The following is a 21,487-nucleotide window of genomic DNA, read 5'->3' as shown; positions in this document are numbered from 1 at the left end:
TAACAGGTAGATCTGTTAAGCATTAAATTTTACTATCCATTGTGATGGAAATATATTTTTCTTTTCTTATTCAAGTATAAAGTTTTCCAATGATTTACATTTCAGCATTAACTATTTCTACTCAATATAAAATTATGAAGGTTCTTTAATGGTAGAAGTGATCTGTAATACAACATAAGTTATATTAGATATTTGTGCTCTGCAGTTCATTTCAATCCTTATTGTACAAAAATCATATTGGACATAATTGATTTTAATGTTATATCAGATTCTCCTGAAATCAGACAAAATCAATAGAAAAACAGATGAATGTGCTACAGAAGCTTACATGTTACTGCTCCATTGGTAACATTGGTAGAAAATAGTCCCATGTATGGCCTGACATTGTCAACATGAAGTTAAATACCAAACAGAATATGTTATTCTTTGTGACTTTTCAAACCTTTTTGCAATTGACCACCTAAAGACTTAAAAAAACCCTAAAGCTAACATATTACAAAGAAAGGCAAATCCTGTTAAAATTTATATCACAATCAACGTTATTCTTTATGTTTGAATGGAAGATCATGGATGTATCAATTTCATCATCTCAAAATGAGTACAGTTAATCATGCCTGTGGGCCCAATAATCTAACATTTCATTGTCTGTCTTGTTCTTGGTATGTGATAAGGACTCAGGATGAAGTTCCCACACAATTCTGCAGTGCATCTGCCATACCAGTGGCTGTTGTTTAAATCAGTAATTTGTTACTTGTGTATTCTTATTTTCAACAAAGTCAACAAAAAAGAGAAAATAATTTTTATATATTTTCTTGGAAAGTATCCTACATACAGGTCAAAAGCAAACGTAAGGCAGAGTGTGCCCTGCATCTGAAAATGAGTGATTTACACATGTATATATTCAGGTATTTACTAAAGAGCAAAAACACAAATCACATCAAATCATTCCCCCTGTAAATATTTTTGTCACAGTCATTTTCCTTTAGGCATCATAGTTTGGAACTACTAGCCACATTTCCAAAAAAAAGGCACTGATGGGACAGTTGATCCAGCTAAGGGGTGATGTGCTGATGGCAATTTACTGAGCAGTACAAAACAGACAAGCACAAGACACAAGAGAAAGGGAGTAAATAACGAGAGTGGTTTTTTTTTGATTCCTTGCCTGTAGCATCTGTCAAATGCAGACAGATGTTGCACTCAGACATCTATGTTTTGTTCTTTTGGACAAGGTTTTCAAGCATGCATACGTGGGCTCTGCTCACAGATACTGTTTCACAACCGTGTGTCATACTCCAGAGGCTCATCTGCTTCGTCAGTTTCTCTGGCACTTGCCTCTGCTTCTCCTTCAAAGGCTGGACGGAGCCTTTCCATTGTGCAGTCGTTTCTTCTCAAATCTATGGCAAGAAGATGACAAGCTTGAGAAGTGGACTCATGAACCTAATGAGGTTCAGCAAGCCCAAGTGCAAGGTGCTGCACCTGAGTCAGGGCAGTCCCAGACAAGAGTACAAACTGGGAGAAAAATTAATTAAAAGTAGTCCTGCAGAAAAGGACTTAGGGGTTCTGGTGCATGAAAAGCTCAATGTGAGCCAGCAGAGGACCCACTGGAGCACTGCATCCAGGTCTGGGGCCCCCAGCACAAGAAGGATGTGGACCTGTTAGAGCAGGTCCAGAGGAGGGCCATGAAGTTGGACCAGAGGGCTGGAGCATCTCTCCTGTGAAGAAAGGCTGAGAGCTGTAAGGCACTGAAGGCATGCTGTAAGACATGATGAAAGGCAATGTTCAGCCTGAAGAAGAGAAGGTTCCAGGGAGACTTCATTGCAGTTTTCAGTACTGACAGGGACTTACAAAAAGATGGAGAGCAACTTTTTACATGGGCAGGTAGTGACACGACAGGCGAAATGGTTGTATTCTAAAACAGGGGAAATTTAGATTAGATGTTAGGGGAAAATTCTTCACTGTAAGGGTGACGAGGCACTGGAACATGTTGCCCAGAGAGGTTTTGTATGCCCCATCCTTGGAGGTGTTCAAGACCAGGTTAGATGAGGCCCTGGGCAACCTGATCTGGCCTCTCTGCCCATGGCAATGGGGTTAGAACTGGATGATTTTTAAGGTTCCTTCCAATCCAAACTATGCTGTGATCCTATGAAAAAAAAATAAATTATTCAGCCAAGTAAATATTTAAAAAGCACATAAACCCTGGGTGGTGTCCAACCCTGCAACTGGTGGCCAGCAGTTTGTTAGCAGCTTTCAGTCTGCAGCAGGGCAAATCAGAGTCAGTGGAAAGAGAGCCCTTAAGGGGCCAGAAATGGTGGGAGCTGATATGAATAAACCATCCCACACTCTGTCTATTCAGCTGGTTTTCTCCTTTGTTATCTCTAGCTGCCACAGACACAAAATCCAAAACAATAACACTGCAGTTCCTGTTTCTGAATCAAACAAATTCTTCCTCCTTGCAGGCACTGAAAAGGAACCTTCCTCTGGAAAAAAAAAAAAAAAAAAAAAAATGTGGGTGGAAATTCATCCAAAACAGCAATGTATTTCAGCTTTCAGCCTTTTAAATCTGCACCACAATAAACAGAAGCCCATTCTATAAAGCCTAATGTGAATAATCAGTGATCCAGCTAAGCGGGAGGTAAGAGCTGCAGTGTACAAGCCCTAACTAAAGGCCAGGAAAGCTCCAGCGAGTTTTTCCCTGGCTAATGCATTGATAATTTTTAGATGATTACTTGTTCTCATTCTAAAAATTATTGCTGATACTATATGTCGTGATCACCCTGGAAAAATGGATGATGCTATCACCCAAAATGCTGTCAGTTTTGCACAGCAAAGGAAATAATTCAATGGGTAGAAGCTTTGAATACTAACGGTTGCTGGGCAAAAAAACAATGTAAAAGATCAACATTCTCTTATCTGCCGTTGTGTGAGTGTGCCAGCTATAATCTCAGCTCTGTAGAATTTCTGTTCTTGTTACAGCACACCTAGGCCTATACTACTTTACACTTAGAAAGTTAGATATAGGTTAAAAAATACTCTTCATTTTGAATACCAGGAAGTTTCAGCCTCCTGCAGCAGGAGTTACAACGATGCTTTGTGATGAAGTTCCTTATTGCATCTTCTCCTAGGTTTGCTGGTCCAAATACCATCTTTCCAGATCTAAAAGTAATAATATCAAATAATCAACAAACTCAAAATAATGCTATTGTAGGGCAGAGAGAAGATGATAATTTCCATTTATTGAATCAGAGATAAGTTAACCCTTTGTATAATGACCATAAAAACCAGTGTGCATCTCCAGTTTCTTAGCTCTGAGACAAGAAAACCACCAGTTCTGGTAAGGGATTAACCTAGATATACCCCATATCTACTTTTCCTTTCTGCAGCATCTCAGAGATGCAGTGTTGCTGAGGCCTTCTCTAAAGGGAGACAGGACACACCTAGCAGTTACTACTAAAATGCTCAATGGAAATTTGAGCACAATGACATTAAGACAGTGTATGACAGAGCCTGAATGACTCTGTTGCAGCCACCATTCATTCTCATCAAGCAAATGGTTTGGTCTGTGTTTTACTAGCGGGCATCTGGGACCAAACCAGAGTTAGCAAAGACTTACTTTTACCTTATTTAAGAACAGAAAACTAAAAGCAAGTGGAGCCTGAGTCACATCAATATGCAACACAGAAAAAGAACATAGTATACTGCTGTCAGGCAAGGCTTTAAAATTTATTGGCTTCTTTCTATGCTCATTTCCATGTGTCTGCACTCTGGCCAATTCAGCAACATTACTAAGGGATCCATTTGTGGAAGTGTATTGCATATTCTGAATGAAGCTGACACAATTACAAATAGAAGCAAGCTATATCCACACATGTATTAGAAGTACCACATAATCATAGCAGATCCTTAATGTGGTCTGAAAGATCAGTGTTCATTAATTTTAATATTGCTTCGCTATTATTCTCTAGAATTTAATTGACATTCCAGACATCACGGAACACAGCACACAAGAAACACTTCCAATGAAACTTTATGAATGCTAGTATTTTATTTTAATGATATGCAGAGCGGAAACAACACATTTTAAAATATGAAATCAATTACAGTTCTGAGAAGCTATAGAAAATGATTTTAACTCTCTCAGATCTGTAGTCCACACTAAGAAAATGTATTCTCTCTGAGGAAATAAGTTATCAAATATGACACTCTCCTCTTTCATACAGGAGAAGAGCAATGAATAACCAGAACTACTTGCATCTGTCTAATTTCTGGCAGGCAGTGAAGATTATCCGTTTCTGGATCATTTGAAAGAGTAGTCTATTCAGCTTTTACTGAAAATTAGTACAACAAAACATGTAAGAATTGGAACATTATTTAAGTACCATCTATACATTTTAGATGACATGATGCTACATAGCTATTTGTGTTTTTTTTTTGTATAATCTGGCAAAATGCTAGTGTAAATTGAATATGTTCAAGTATTTGCTTGGGCAGGTACAGAAAATTGAAAAGACTTCACTAATTCCAGGGCTACAGAACCAAAATGATACTTCTCCTAATCTAACTTTTTCCATGCAAAGTGTAGCCAATACAATACTAACTGATAATTTTCTCATGCTGTTATGGGATACACAAACAGGGATACTGTTTAAAGGAAAGAATAATCTTTCCTCTCTACCCAGCACTGTTAATGATACAAGAGTAATACTGCATTTCAATTTGGAAAACTGTTTCAATAAATATATTGGTAAATTAGGAAAATAACAAGAATGGCCAGTCTATAAGTCTGCTTATAGACGGGGATAGCCTAAAAACAAAAGAAAGGAATTGAAGAAGATAGTGCCTGCCTTCGAACTTGTTGATATTTTTTTGCCTATGTCAACAGTAGACAGGATCAGAAAGAAGTGTTTCAAGCAGAGAAGTGAGGAAAAACTTTTAAACAGTAAGGATGGTAAATAATTGAAAACAGATATACTGTCAAGTTAGCTGTACAAGACCAGTAAGGCCTGACACAGGAATGACCTGGTGCAAAAGAACTGACTGAACTTTTCAGGTCCTTTCTAACTGTACAAATGTTTTATATACAATGTCACTCTCCTTCACTCAGAGTTGACCTTAGTGCAGTTTTTCAATACTTAAAGGGGGGTTGTAAAAAATATGGAGAGTGACAATTTGTTTAGGCAGACAGGACAAGGGGTATAGTTTTAAACAGAAAGAGGGGAGATTTAGCCTACCAGTTTGTACCAGATCAGTCCTGTCTGACCGTTAAGTAACATAGAGACTGTTGTTACAAACAGTGCTGGGCACGGTCAATTTGTAGACAGAGCTACAAATGCTCAGATCAGACATTAAGACATCTGTAGACCTTTACTGATGGAAGGTACTGGGGGCTTCACGTCAAGCAGCACCTTTCCAGGGAGACATCCATTCCATTTAATCCATATGTTTTTGCAGACTTAACTTCCTATCTACCAGTTTCAACTGTACAGGTGTCTATAGCAGAGGTCCAGTCCAGGCATATATTTTATCTATTCACAGCAATTCAACTGTAAATTGTTTGGCTGAAATTGCACAGCTTGGTAAAAATTCAATAGATTTGTTCTTGACAGTGCATGCCAATGAGTAAATTCAGAGAACATGGTCTCCACTCATACTGCAACCTCCAACCTATCACTATTTGCTTTAGAGTTTTCAAAAGAGAGAATAAGAGATTGAGCACCTCTGAGTCCTCCATTTCATTTGTTTGTAATGAGATTTTTCACCACCAGTGCCCTTTTCCTCACCTCTCAGTAGGCGTAATGCATCAGTTCTTTACAATTGGAAACTCTGCCAACTATTTTCCTCATCTCTGAATCTGTTCTACAGACATTCTGCACCCAGTGTCTGTGAAAGCTTTACCAGTATAGACTTTGATATGGGCTGTGCAAGTAGTACACCCTGAAAAGAGCATCCAGAGTACTACTTAGGAGGCAATTCTTCACAATGTTTCAGTGCTACAGGAGTCTGCAGGGACTGCACTACATCACGACCCTGGTGCTGTGACTTGACTGCTTCTGTTTTAAAGGAAATCTTTTTGTGAACATTAATCCTGCACCATTTTATCACCTCATACATCCTATGCAGTGTATGTGGCCAAATCTCCGATGTTCATATCCATGAAGTTACACCAATTTACATGAGCTCAGGATCTGCCTGAGATTCCACAGTATCAAACATACTTTCCAGACCAATTTGCTGGGTTTTATCACAGTACTATATATAAATTGAAGATACAACACACTGTCACAGAGCTGGAAGAAATGTTTTGCCATTGAAAAGTCCATTTCAAGACAGCATGAAGCATGCATGAAAGAAAAGACTCATTGCAAGATAATGACATGAGCCACTAGATCAATGGAATTAAAGAAACAAAACATAAATAATGTAATTAAAAGTAGTGTTAAAATTTGTATCAGCCCCATCAGTCAGATGCTATCTATTTTTTCTCAGGCTTCTAACAGAATGTGAGCTCAAAGCAACTTTAGAGGCACTGCACGGGTTTTGATTAAGTATCTTATATACAAATGAAAACTTCAATCAGATCTTGATAGTACCAGAAATGTTTCCTCTGTGAGTAAATGAACATTAAAACAAAGATAGTGCTTTTACATCATTACTGTTATTAGAAAGTGTTTCTTAGAATTGGGTATCTGCTAGCTGCTTACAGAATACATCCATGGTTTCACTGCCTTATTCCTTTACATCCCTGAATCAAAACAATATTGTTTCACAACTTGCTGTACTTAAGATTTCCCAGAGCATAAAAAAATCAAGCTGGTTTTGATTAATTAATCAACACCTGCTCTTTAACTAGGACTTGACTGTTTTGCAGATGATAGAAACAAAACAAAAAAAAGTTCTGAAAATAAAATCTTAGTAACTGTGACAAAATAATTTAATGACAAAAATAATCCTAACAAGCACATGCTTCAACATAATGCAGGTAAATATTATTCCTATTTTAAAGAAGGTAAGCTAAGTTGACATATGCAGTACTGTGGACTAATGACTGGTCACAATTTTCACTAATAACTATCAGTTTGTTGAGATTCAACATTTCACAGAATCATAGAATCAGTAAGGTTGGAAAATACCTTCAAAATCATCTGGTCCAACCAGCCCCCTACCACCAATGTCACCCACTAAACCATGTCCCTAAGCACCACGTTCGACCTTTCCTTGAACACCCCCAGGGACACCATCTGCCTGGGAAACCCCTTCCAATGCCTGACTGCTCTGTCCAAGAAGAAATGTTTTCTAATTTCCAACCTGAACCTCCCCTGGTGCAACTTGAAGTCATTCCCTCTAGTCCTATCACTAGTTACCTGCGAGAAGAGGCTGATCCCCAGCTCCCCACACCTTCCTTTCAGGTAGTTGTATAGAGCAATAAGGTCTCCTCTTCTCTAGATCAAAGAGCAACCCCAGTTCCCTCAGCAGCTCCTCACAGGACTTGTGTTCCTGGCCCTTCACTAGCTTCGTAGCCCTTCTCTGGACACACTCCAGGGCCTCGATGTACTTCTTGTAGTGAGGGGCCCAAAGCTGAACACAGGTACTTGAGGTGCAGCCTCACCAGAGCAGAATACAAAAGAGCACGATCACCTCCCTGGTCCTGCTGGCAGTGCTGTTCCTGACACAAGCCAGGATGCCATTGGCCTTCTTGGACACCTGGGCACACTGCCCTCTCATGTTCAGGTGAGCATCAGCCAGCACCCCAGACCCTTTTCCTCTGCACAGCTTTCCAGCCACTCTGCCCCAAGCCTGTAGCGTTGCATGGAGTTGTTATGACCAAAGTCCAAGACCCAGCACTTGGCCAAGTTGAACCTCATCCCGTTGGCCTCTGCCCCTTGACCCATCCTGTTCAGGTCCCTCTGCAGGGCCTTCCTACCCTCCTTTAGCAGATAGACACTTCCCCTCAACTTGATGTCATCTGCAAACTTACTGAGGGTGCACTCAATTCCCTTGTCCAAATCATCATTAAAGATATTAAAGAGGATGGGCCCCAACACCAACCCCTGGGGAACACCACTGACTGGTTACCAGCCAGACTTCACTCCGTTCACCACCACTCTCTGGGCCTGGCCATCCAGCCAGTTTTTAACACAGCAAAGAGTGTGGCTCCAAGCCACGGGCTGCCAGCTTCTCCACGAGAGTACTGTGGGAGACCATGTCAAAGGCCTTGCTGAATTCCAGGTAAACTACATCAACAGCCTTTTCCTCATCCACCAGGTGGTTTACCTGGTCATAGAAGGAGGTTGGTCAGGCAGAACTTGCCTTTCAAGAACCCATGCTGACTGGGCCTGATACCCTGGTTGTCCCTCATACATTGTGTGATTGCATTCAAGATGACCTGTTCCATCACCTTTCCTGTCTCTGAGGTCAGGCTGACAGGCCTGTAATTCCCTGAGTCCTTACAACCCTTCTTATAGATGGGCATCACATTAGCAAGTCTCTAGTCATCTCAGATTTCCGTGGATGACCATGACTGCTGATAGATGATGGAAAGCTGCCAAGCAATCACATCCACCAACTCTCTCAGCACTCTCGTTTTCATTGGTATAAAAAAAGTCTACTTGAATAACAGCTAACCGTATCTTTATACATCTGTAACAACATTTTAAAATGTTTGTTTAAATTTCTGTAGTAAACAACTATATAATCAACCAATCAACTTCTCTGTTTCTCTGTCCTAAACTATCCTTGTATTTCTGTCATGATCCCGTGACCTTCTCACTGCAAAGAAATCTTTGTCAGTGACATGAAGAGTGGGATTGAGAGCACCCTCAGCAAGTCTGCAGATGATAGCAAGCTGTGTGGTACAGTTGACATGCTGGAGGGAAGGGATGCCCCAAAGCAAGACTTAAAGGTAGGCCCTTGTGAACATCATGAAGTTCAACAAAGCCAATTGTAAGGTCCTGCAACTAGGTTAGAGCAATCCCAGCCACAAATACAAGCTGGGAGAGACTCTTTATCAGAGAGTGTAGTGATAGGACAAGGGTTAATGGTTGTAAATTTTCAAAAGGCAGGTTTAGATTAGACATTAGGGAGAAATTCTTTACTATGAAAGTGGTGAGACATTGGCACACATTGCCCACAGAAGCTGTGGATGACTCATCCCTGGAATTGTTCAAGGCCAGGCTGAATGGGGCTTTGGGCAACCCAATCTAGTGGGAGGTGTCCAAGGAAGGGGGGTTGGAACTAGATGATCTTTAAGGTTCATTCCAACGCAAACTGTTCAATGATATGATGAAGACTTTGTCACTGTGAGGTATACAGTTTTTTTTTCATGTAATTACCAGAGTAAATATTATACTGACAATACACCTGCCCCCATAATTAAGCATTCATACATTAATAGTCATTTATCACTAATTTCATTAATGGAATATTAATAATCGTTATAGAACTAAGTACCTGATTCCAAAATTAACTTGTTCTGAGGTCTAGACTAGTCATCTGATATCCCTCCAGTTAATTTCCCTTTATATTAAATCAAACTAATCACACTTCCTTCCAAACACAAGAAACCCCTTCAGTCAGATGACATGAGCCGAAGACAAGACAGTCTGGAGAGATGTTAGAGTCTAGGAAGACTTCCCAGAGAAGAGGACTTTGCAGGGTAGCACCCACTGATACTACTAGCTCTTTTCTGCTCTACCACAGCACCTATGACCAGGGAGCAAGGTCATAGGATGGGAGAGTAGCCATTGCACAGCATGACAGACAGGGTGCAGGGTCGTGTACCCAGAAGACAATTGTGTCTGTCATATCATTCACAGTGAGGATTGGTGTGAATATTTTACTTATTACATAGGACACTATGAAGTCTGCCTAGATATTACTGTGAGCAGTAGATATCTCCCTAGATATTAGTGTGCAATAGATATTACTGTGTGCAGTTTTGGGCGCCACAGAATGAGAAATATAAAACTGTTAGAGAGTCCAAAGGAGGGCAACAAAGATAGTAAAGGGTCTGGAGGAGAAGATGCAGGAAGAGTGCCTGAATTCACTTGGTTTGTTCAGACTTGAGAAGGCTGAGGGGAAACCTCATTGCAGTCTGCAGCTTCCTCATGAGGGGGAATGGAGAGTCAGGTGCTGATCGCTTCGCTCTGGTGACCAGTGATAAGACCTGAGAGAACAGCATGGAGCTGTGACAGAGGTGGTTCAGGCTGAATATCAGGAAAAGGTTCTTCACCAAGAGGGTGGTTGGACACTGGAGCAGGCTCCCCAGGGAAGCAGTCACAGCACTGAGTTCAAGAAGCATTTGGATAACTCTCTCAGACACATGGTCTGATTTTTTGGGTGGTCCTTTCGGGACCCAGGAGCTGGACTCAATGATCCTTGTGTGTCCCTTCCAACTCAGGATATTTGATGATTCTATGATTCTATGATATCAGCTCAGCTTCTGCAACTTGATTCATGATGGCAGACTACTTTTGTATAGTACCTCTGGGTTTTGCAACATTCTGAACAAGATTTAAGATCGCTGTATCATAGCTCTTGGTTTGTAACATGCACTATATTTAAATGCACTACTAGGATCTGTTGGAAAGATCAGAGATCCAAAGGCCATCTCCTTGAGCCATATGGCCCTATATACTCCTACAGTGCCTCACTAGACCATGGAAACCAGACTACAACATTTAAATTACTGATAAACCCCTTCAGTACAATTTTGCTAAGAACCTTAACCAGTTCTTAAGCTCCTATTCCTGTTCTCTTTGTGTAGTCCTGGAAAACTGCTGTGTTCTGAGAACAGCAATGTAGATTCTCCCCACCTTTCACATATTGCTCAGCACATATGTAGCTGGTACACATACATCCCCTGAAGTTCACAGCCCTCTAAAATGCAGTAGTGGGTGCAGCCTTCCCATTGCCATCACAATTTAATTTAACTCAAGCACCATACAATAAATAATTAAACCTCTCACACAGAACATAAAAAAATGACCTAAATATACAGACTATCAGCAGAATGTTTGAAGTGAATAATAATTTCATTAGAGAGAAATGTACCTTTTGTCTTCAGGTTTAATCACAGATGGATCTGTAAGGTTTTCCCCAACACCTACAAGAAAATCAACAGTGTGTTACAAGGGAAGATAGTTGTGATTTCATAACCTGGGACTTAAGAACAATGTAATTACCCATTTTAATTTTAGGTTGTGAATTGTCACAGTTAAAACAGTTATGAGCTAAAAAAAAAAAAAAAAGAAAACACTGTGACTCTAAAAACCTGTTAAATATTGGCAAACATACAGAGTTCGTAATACAGTCCTGACTTATCTGTTTTGTGGTTTATTCATACGTTGACAGAAAGCTTATGCAGATACTAGTAACAACTAAACATAATGCTGAAACTGAAAGGATTAAACAAAGTGTAACCTGCATTAAGACTTTAATTTGGAATAAAAGTACTAACCCAAGGTGCATTTTACTGATAACAACAGATCTACTTCCAGATATATACTCCCTTCAAGGTAGCAAACACAACACAAGCCACAACTCATTATTCAATTATGTGATGTGCAAATCTGGGTCCGTTTTCTCTGCTTCTTTGGGGTGTCCACTAAAGTAGATTAAATAAGTGATTACAATAACTGACTGACTGCTCATACCTATGTTGCAGTTTTCCTAAAAATGAAAAATAATAGCATTTTACCAAAAAGCTCTTTCCTTACATCTGAAGAAACTGTTGTACTCTTAAACTGAAGAAGAGATTCTATAAACATATGCAATTATTTTATTTGAATAATTAATTATTTCAAACACCAGTAAAACTTATGAAGAGCATTTTGTAATTGAAATACCCCCAAACTGCAATATTCTTCAACAGAATTCATTTCAGCTGACATAAATTAGACAAAATTTAGTGTATACGTATATGTAGTATGGCCTCAGTATTAAACATGTGATATAAATTAATCAGAAATCCAAGGACAGCAGCCCTTTTACTCTTACTAAACACCAGATAAGAGAACTACAGAAAAAATATGGGACCAAAACTAGAGCAGATTTCAGCCCATTTCCCCACTTGAGATGGAAACTGAAGCTCCAGTCTTGATGAGATTTACATAGATGTTTAAATTCTTCACATCTGAGCCAATGCAGTTGGTCTGGAACTGTCAAGAGTTGTATAATAAACCCAAGCAAACTTAAAGACAAATTCTAGTAAGCTATGGTTGGAGACACACTTACTCTTTCTGTATTTTTTTTAATGTGCTGCTAAAGCCAAGTGAAGGCAAGGATGGAATTATAGCTTTATTTTGCATACTAAGCATGTCTTTTTGTAATTCACAGCTTCTGGATGCTGTAAAATGTAAATATGTTAAGTCTCTGTCTACCCATACACATTTCCCTTGACAGAAATGACAAACAATGGTGTTTATACCATTTGATGGGTGCTGTTCATCTTCTGAACATTGTCAACTGTTTTATCTCTTTAAAATATGCCATGTTCCTATTTATACATGTACAGTAAAGTGATCACATGCTCTTTGAAGGAGCCACCAGAGTTTGTGAATAGCACTGAGGCTTGCAGCTTATGTAAACTCCTTACAGATTTTTTAATTTAAAAAATAAAAATAAAAATACAGATAGCCATTCAAACTCTTTGGACAGGTATACACACATATTAAGTATGCATATATACATGGGTACACTTGAATCTCTGTATTATTTATGCATTATATTATATTATGCATAATAAAAATAAAAATACCTTATCTGTGCAGTGTTTTTCTGGAGCTGGTTGAAATGTTCCTGTGCAGTTAACTCCCTGCTGCTTGCCCATTCAGCCTAAATGAACTTGAAGCCAAATTATTTTCCCACGATACCTACATTAATCTATCGCGTTTCTGTCAATGCTCATTTATCAGGACCTCACAACAGATATGCAGGGGTTGCTTGAGCTTTGCCAGTATGTAAAAAAGATGGGCTAAAGAGAATTTAGCCCATTTCACAGTATTAAATTCTCTTTTAAGAAAGTTGCTTTTCAGTGGGCTTAGGACTAGTGATCCCATGCTAGCAGTCACCTTGCAAATCCAGGACAAGGAGCTCCCCACGAGTATATACGTAGGTCCAGTGAGAGAAGGCCAGCAAAAGCTCTTCAAGCAAGCTGGTGGGAGCAATCTCATCTCCGTTGTTGTTGTTGTATTTCCGAAACTCGCCAGTCATGTACTTCTCAATGGTCAGCCACTGGTTTGCTGAATGGCAGTAGATGAGGAAAACTTCCAGGAATCTGTAGATATAAATGCTGTCTGTAAGGGTAATGAACATCCTCACAGTCAGTAAACAGCATGATGCAAAGCAAATATGCCAATAAGGAGGGCATGTCTTCACCGGCTGGATAATTTTCGACGGCAAGCAATACCAAATGGTAGACAACACAAACACTTCCTCAGCTTGATAACTATCAAAACAATGCATTTCAGCAGAAGGTACAGTTTATGGGCAAACAACATAATCTGTGTCCTGGCTTTGGCTGGGATGAGTTAATTTTCCTCCTGGTAGCTGGTACAGTGCTGTGTTTTGGATTTAGGATGAGAATAATGCTGAAAACACACTACTGAGTTAGTTGTTACAAAGAAGGGCTTACACAGAGCCAAGGCTTTTTCAGTGGCCACCCAACTACTGCAACAGAAAATGCATAACAGCTCAGTGCCGCTTGCTTTTTCCCCAGTAGTGACATTAAACTGGGTATCCCTTTATTTACTATCCTGCTGTCAAATCTGTACCCACCAAGACAATAGGAAGTCTGTTACCAATGTGGGGCTGTATCATTTCAGAAGAGCAGATTTAAAAAGAAGCAACTGTAGAAACAGCCAATGGAAGGGGACAGAAGTAGGTAACCAGAAGTCTCCATCAATACAGGTTAGAAATAATGTCTCAGCACTTTCTACATCAGACCTGCTTATCCACCCTAAAAATGTTACAAAGCTCTTCTAGTGCAGAAAGCTATTCTGCTTTGCTGAATTTTCAGGTCTTTTATGACCTGAAGGTCTGACATTTCTTGTCATGATCATAAGATATCATGTAAAAGAAACAGTAAAACTTTATGCAAAAAGTTACAATAAGTATTTACAAAGCAAGTACTCCCAAATTGCAATCAGTTTTACCAAATGAATACAGATGTACATGGAAGATCTCAAGACACTGTGATATATGCAATGCTTTAAAAACAGACTGACTGCAAGGTAATTGCTTGCTTCTCATAAATGTGTTTCAATCAGTTACTAATAAGAAGCTTTAATATTATTCAAGTAATACTAAACATATGGGCATTTCTCTCATTTGAATATGTGAATACACATGATTGAAATATATTTAAAAGACCTACTGCTTTCACTAACACTAACCCTCTAAAACATACAGTTCACCCATGCCACTACCTCATTTACCTTCCCTTCCCTTTGGCACACACTCAAATTTTATCCACCACATAATGTGTCTTATAAAAAATTAAAATAAAATAAAATAAATAAAATATATATATAAAAAATACATATGCACCAGAAAACAGATATCAGGAAACAGTCAACAAACCTGAATTTTTTTAAGTCTCTCGAAAATTTCTTTCACTAACACCCTCTTGTTCAAGCCACTACCATTACTGTTGTCTTGCACCCTGATTTATCGTTACAAATCTATATACCTATGTATTTTAATTAAACTATCACTCAAATGTCTTAAGCAGTTGCTATTCCAATTCACTATGGAAAAAGAGTCTACATTAGACCCAGGACATAGCTGAGAAGAGAAACCTTTGCCACCGAAACCTTCAAGACGGTGAAGTTACCTTGGAGTATAGGGAATGGTATGAGGCTTCACTTGATTGAAGGTATAAATTAACTTTTGGGCAGCCCTTTGCTGTTGGATCTCCTGAAGAAAAGTATGTTATAAGAATCACTTTCATTTGGTACCATGAAGAAAGGCAGCATGAATTTGACAAAAAGAAACAAACAAAAAACAGCCAATTGTATACTGTTTACAAACGGGAAATATATCTTCCTCAAAACCATTTTCCTTTCCAGAAGGTAACATCAAACCACACATCACCCATGCTGAAGACATTCAGTATAACATTTAAGGCATGTCATACTACACTGGTCAGTGTCCCTTCAGGTCTGTACTCACCCTCAGGCAGAGATGTAACACTGTGCCATCATGAAAGATCTTTTGCCAAGTCTGAACCACCTCTGGCAGAAAAGACTTCACAATAAATACTTGTCCCAATTTTAATACATCATTCTCAGACCAAGTACAAACGACCTTCATGGCCCTCCGTAGACCCCCATCCATCTCCTCCCGTGACAAGACTTGGATCATTGCAGCCATACCACGCTGGGACCAGGAAGACATGCTTTTATCAAGGTTCATAGGTGAACTCTCTTCTAGTCGATAGACAGTCACTTCCTCTCCAGCTTAAACGAAATAAAGTTTTGTCAGTAAAAGTCACACACTGCAGAAACAGGAGAGAACTGCATTTTGATCCAGTATCTTAAAATAACATAATACTTTACATAACTCTGTAAGCCACACTATTCATTTCTGTGAAAGTTTTCCCTGCCTAAATTTATACTACCTATTTTCACAGATCCTCTGTGAAAACACAAGTGGCCCAAAGAGCTGTATTAAGCCTCTACACAGACACGAATTTAAGATCTTATGCAACTTAAGACCTTTTACACAAACAAAGCTCAGTAACATTCTGGTCTATATAAAACAATCTCTTTTGCCACAATTTTAAATAGCATTTAAGCATGGCTCCCACTGTTTATGCACTTGTATGGAAGGGGGATTTTTAGTAAGAATTGTTTTAAGTTATTCAAGACTCAGGCACCACTCACAGTATTTTCCTTGTAACTGTGCTTAACAAAACAAACAAATAGACAAGGCAAACACACACACAGCTTGTAATAGTTATTGACTACAAAATTAAAGAGCTAGAGATTGCCGCTTTTTGAGGCAGACAGCCAAGTTGTTCAGAAGTAATGAATTGGCCATGATAAGCCAGGAAAATTAGACTGAAAAGGGCATGATCTTTCCTTGGAGAAAGGAATCCTAGAAAAACAAGCGAAAGCAGATTAACAAGACATTTACATCTTTGGCATTGTAAATTAATATTTATCTTTTTTCCTATAAATTCCAATGTTATTTGTACTGCAAAAGATTTCAGTTTTGCTCCTTCTAATGACATTTTTCTGAACACAGAATAAATCTGGTGAGTTTAAACTCAGCCATGCTGTTACCCTATATAGTTGTAATAGCATTCCTCTCTAGCAGTGCAAGCAAGAGACATTTCTGTCTGTTGTAAACTAACAGATTATTTTTTTTTTAAGCTTGGCTTTTCTTCTTGCAACTCACATTACTTGCAATGTGAATGCAGTAGAAACAGGTCTTTATTAGCAAGTGGGATGAGGGAACTGCATCTGCAAGCAACAGCTTAAGGGAGGGCAAACTGAATTCAGAGATAAATTAATATATTTCATTCCTGCCCCTGAGCCTACCTTCACCAGTTACCACAGAATTGGTATGAACGATACACTTTGCAAACATTTTAATTTAAAATAAAGCAATGGAAAAGTCAATGTTTTACATAAGACACTTGAATAAAGGTACTATAACTAGGCACATTTCTTAATCTTATATTAATTCTTCATTTTATTATCTTTTGACAATTTAATACCTAGAAAGGTGTCTCCTGGGAGCTTGAAAGATTAGAATGTTCAATATGCTCATAGCTATATTAATTATCTGCAGCAATCTGGTCCCAAGAAATCCTATGATGCAGCAAGTATCAGCAATTAGTTGCTGTGAGACAAAATATTCTACCCATTGAAGAAAACGCACCTAGATCTCAGATGTCTAGAGACGGAGCTTCTGCTGCTGTAAACCAATACAGCACTCTAATTTCAAAACTCTTCCAAATGATATTACTCTCTACCACTCTTCTGTTATACCACAGTTCTTTTTTACTTGGAACACTACAAGTCTTCTGCCCTTTCAACAAATACATGTTTTTGTTCCTGACAAGATACCCTACACATATATCTGAGAGAGAGAGAATGCATGTATACATCTTAGAGGAATATTATTGCTGTCTTCAACTACCTAATGAGAGGTTACAGAGAAGATGGAGTTAGACTCCTCTATAAGGTTCACAGTAATCACATGAATGCTAACAGATACAAGCTGCAGCAAGGGAAATTCCAATGAACATTAGGAAAAAGAGTTTACAGTGAAGCAGTCAAACACTGAAACTGGTTGTCCAGAGAGGTTGTGGAAACTCTGTTCATAGATATATTCAAAACACAACTGGACAGGTCCTCAGCAACCTGATATGAATTGGCCTTTCAGGGAGCTGGACCAGATAAACATGGGAATTTCCTAAAATACTGCATGAATGTAACTCTGTCCTGGTTCATTTCTTTAGAAAAGAAGAATTACTGAAATTAATTCAAAGGAAATGTCTCAAACGCAATCTTTAAAAAATAATGCATGGAATGCATGGACTATTTACAAATAAAAAAAAATAAAAATTAAAAAAAAAAAAAAAAAGCAGGAGGTCAGTACTCACCAAAGAGCTGGACTGGTGTAAATGGTATGGTCTGAGCAAGTCTCATTAAGTTGTTTCTTTCAACAGCTGCAAACAAGACATTGCCTAACTGAATAAACAAGCCGACTGACTTTCAAAAATATCTGACAGTGCTTTACTGTAGTGTACAAAGCCAAGCAAGCTACAGTGTGGTTCTCTGTCAGATCTTTTGATTGCTATTTGAGAAGTTCTACCTAGCCAGCAACAATCCTTTGCATGCCCATGGTATCTCACAAGCATCAGCTACCACTCTTTTCCCTGCCCACTAGTTCCCGTCTTCCAAGAAAACGGGCTGTGGAACAAGCACTTTGCACCCTAGCTAGAAGGACTGCTTCTGGTCTTCATCCTCCTTTCACCAAGGGCTGCTTCTGCTTTCTCTTCCTGCTGGCTCCAGCACTGTGACATTTGTATTGTGCCACTGAGATGCATTGGCCCCTGCTGCCCTCACTGTCTGTCTCTGTCAGGCTCTGAAGTGCCTCGGGTTTTATCAAGACTTTGCAGGGAAATCCAGGCTTGCCCTACGCAAAGTATAGCTTCTTCATCTGGGCTCCATGCCAAACAACCTAACTGACATTATTATACCTTCTTAACAGGGAGCTTATTTCTCAGTCAAACACCTTCAAAACTCAGAGTGCCAACTAAATATTTATGGATTTGTCTTCACAGTGACTCAGTTATTGGGAAGTGGGAGAGAGGTGAGGAGTAAACCTCAAAGACATTAAGACTAGAACAAGGAGGAAACCCATATACTACCTTAGCTGTGTTTCTCTGAACAGCAACCAAAAAGCTTGTAAGTCTGGCTGACTTCCAGAGCTTATATGCAAGCTTCTAGAGCTCACCCTTTTTGGGTGAGCATAAATTAGAGATTAATTAGCCCAGAAGGAGAGAGCAAAGGGGGCCCCTGACATGCTAACCCTTGAATTAGGGTGCTCAACTGAGAGACCTCTGTCTCAGACTCTGCTTACATATTCCAAATCTGATAGGCATTAATATACCTGAACAGTTTTTGAAGCATAGACTGAAAATCAAGGTCCTGCCTTGATGTATGACTAAAGTGACATAGTCACTACATTACTGCATAGCAGGGAAAAGGATGTGAACAGGGGAGCTGCCAGACCTGTGCTGTCTGTCAGACCCTGTCAGTGCTCACTGCAGAGCCTTGGGAACCAATGTGAAAGCACCTTGCACCAGCTGCTAAACTGGGGGGCAAAACTCGATCTTTTGGGTGTGCAGAGAGGCAGAATTGTAGTTGTCTGCAAAACATGGTATCAAAAATTAAGTAGAAGCAGTATATGGCACAGATGTTTAGTATTAAAGTGTGGGTTCTGTTGACTATATTATATTCTGATCTTTTTGATATAAGAACACCTATACATCTATACTGGAAACATCTAGAGATCTTTGTCAGCTTTTAATGTAAATGAGAGTGTCACCTGCACTAAAAAGTCCTCCCAGTCTCAAACAGCATGCCTGACAAGAAGCAAATTAATCATTGCAACAATGCCACCATGTCAGAGAAATTACTCCTGTACACTGATTAGAAACCAAGAGGTGTTATTCCCACTGAAAACAACATAGCCTTTTGAACTTTATGAGGCTGCTTCTTGTTTACCCTACGCTTCCTTTGAAAGGAGCCGAAGCCATGCAGGCAATAGAGACATCTACTGGTATGCTGTGCACAGCCCTCCTCTGGGAAAAAAAAAAAAAAAAAAAAAAAAAAAAAAAAAAAAAAGCCTTGTGGGAAAATCTCTGCATATTCAGTTCAGGAAAAGACAGGATTGTGGGCAATTAGCATCGAAATGATTTATTCCTTGCCGAATTTCCATGAGTTCATAGGTATATAAACACAAATGAAGTAGTACAGGATCAATTAACTGAAGAAACCAACTCCAGAAAGTCCAAAGGAGGATGTGGGAGGTGTGAGGGGCAATGACAGCTATAAACAAATGAGTGCCTCTACTGCCCCCCCTGGGAATCAGAGCTCTGTTTATTATTTCCTGTGATATTTTGAAAGCAATTATCTATATTCTGCTCTGTATTTACCACATATACTGGAATGGAGCAAATAGCAAGAAAATAATTCCTAATTTCCTTATTGCAGTATTAGGCCTGAATTAATACACCACCTTCTTAGCAGTGGGCAGTTGTGCAACTCTTCAAAGTGAAAATCACAGAGAATGACAAGGGAAGAACTAATGTTCTTTTAAATTTGTTAAACTACTCAACTATCATACTGGTGCCTCCTGCTTACCTGAGTAATGATGGTGCAGATCTTGAGATGTTTTCAAGCAGGCAAAGATATCTGAAATAATGTTTAAAGGATCATTACGTTAATTATTATAGCAGAGATAAATGCATGGTTTTTGAATTCCTTCCATCCCAGAGTTTGCCATGAAACAAATTAATCAGAATTACTGTCTGAGCATTCTGAAGAGGAGAATTACTAATAGGCTTTAACTGTGTTATAATGTACAGTATATCAGCAGATTTCAGTCTATGCAATACAGCCAGACAACTTATTTATTCAGGGAAATGGTGGAAAACCAGCGATATTAACCTCAAGGACATGTAGCTTCTCTGAGCCAATTACACCTCTGGGATATTAAAAGCATTTTACTGTCCATCATGCTTCACGGTCTCCCAAAGGCATGATTTTACCAAGTCCATCCTCAGTCATTAAGCATTCCATTAACTGTACTATTACAACAAAGTCATTCTAATACTGATTCATTAACCCATGACATCTAAAATGCTGTTAAATTATAAACAGACAAACAATTTCTGTGGTTACATACATAGCAGGCACAGACAGGTCAGATTTGGTCCAAAATTCTTTGTTTTATAAAAATTCTTTTTAATAAAACCAATATTAATAAGTATGTTTCCATTAATCAGATTAAATTACTTTATTATATTGGAAATAAATCCTTTGAAATGCCAGGTTGAAAAAAAAAAAAAAAAAGTATGCTATAACAGTTTTAACTCTGAAAAATTAGATAATTGAAACTGAATCTTCAGCAAACCATTTGAAAATTACATTCTTCTTGTTGGTCTACTTTATTTGCTAGGTTCCCTTCCCCAGTAGAAGAGATCTTAAATGAAAAACAGAAACAGATGCCAGGGGAATGATCAGCATTTCCAGCCAGTGCCCTTGCCCTTTGGTGATCAGAGGTCCCTTTTGCTTTCTTTCCAGAAGGACCCAAGTAGTTTTGTCACATTTTGTGCCTTGTCAAATGAGAAGCATGAGAAGTAGTAGACTGGGGGACTACTTATTCCTTTTGAGGATGGGAAAATCAGGTTTTAATCAAAGCAAGGGTGCACTCTGGAGAACAGCCCAACGACATCCCACACCTGCAGCAGTGCCACAGTTTGCGCACAGCCTGACCCAGAGAGACCACACATTCAGGGGAGACAAATCCAAGAGTGACATGCTTCTGCATCACAGCTAGCCTCAAACAAGAGATAAACATTCCACTGCTCAACCTGTAATAGCTAAATCTGTCTGAAGGCAGACTAAAAGACAATAAATACAAGTGAAGTGAGATAGCTGCTTTGGAACGGAGTCACTCCTCATTATGAACTTGAATTTCTTCATTGGCCATTTCATAATAAGTTCAGCGTTTTACCTGCTTCACCAACTTGGTGTAGAGGAACTAAACCAAACTGGAATTCAAAAAATCAAGCATACATTAGAAATTGTATATCATAATCTATACTCAGGCACAGACACAGATTTACTCAGGCTTCTCTCACACTGCCAGTGATTAATTTTTTTTCAAGCTCATTTCTCCTGAAAAGGACATCATTGTAGGACAGACTTGAGTAAAAATAGATTTTTTTTCTTTTAAGATTTTACAGGTA

The 21,487-nt window shown here is 39.0% G+C and overlaps 1 protein-coding gene across 5 annotated transcripts in view; it reads right to left on the bottom strand.

Moving 5' to 3' along the window:
* Positions 1-112: 112 nt before the first annotated feature.
* Positions 113-21,487, bottom strand: part of TRPM6 (transient receptor potential cation channel subfamily M member 6) — a 100,653-nt gene continuing 79,278 nt past the window's right edge. For all 5 annotated transcript variants that reach the window (XM_035309931.1, XM_035309932.1, XM_035309933.1 and 2 more), the window contains 8 exons: positions 19,878-19,928; positions 17,609-17,674; positions 15,166-15,452; positions 14,828-14,910; positions 13,065-13,270; positions 11,047-11,098; positions 3,047-3,153; positions 113-1,394 (listed from right to left, as the gene is read on the bottom strand). In XM_035309931.1, coding sequence (XP_035165822.1) covers positions 1,273-1,394; positions 3,047-3,153; positions 11,047-11,098; positions 13,065-13,270; positions 14,828-14,910; positions 15,166-15,452; positions 17,609-17,674; positions 19,878-19,928 — 974 coding nt within the window. In that variant the 3' untranslated portion in view covers positions 113-1,272. The remainder of the gene's footprint in view (positions 1,395-3,046; positions 3,154-11,046; positions 11,099-13,064; positions 13,271-14,827; positions 14,911-15,165; positions 15,453-17,608; positions 17,675-19,877; positions 19,929-21,487) is intronic.

This window comes from Oxyura jamaicensis, chromosome Z, assembly GCF_011077185.1.
Source record: "Oxyura jamaicensis isolate SHBP4307 breed ruddy duck chromosome Z, BPBGC_Ojam_1.0, whole genome shotgun sequence".
Lineage (NCBI taxonomy): Eukaryota > Metazoa > Chordata > Aves > Anseriformes > Anatidae > Oxyura > Oxyura jamaicensis.
The sequence above is the reverse complement of the archived record's forward strand: the minus strand, read 5'-3'. Positions and strand labels throughout refer to the sequence as shown.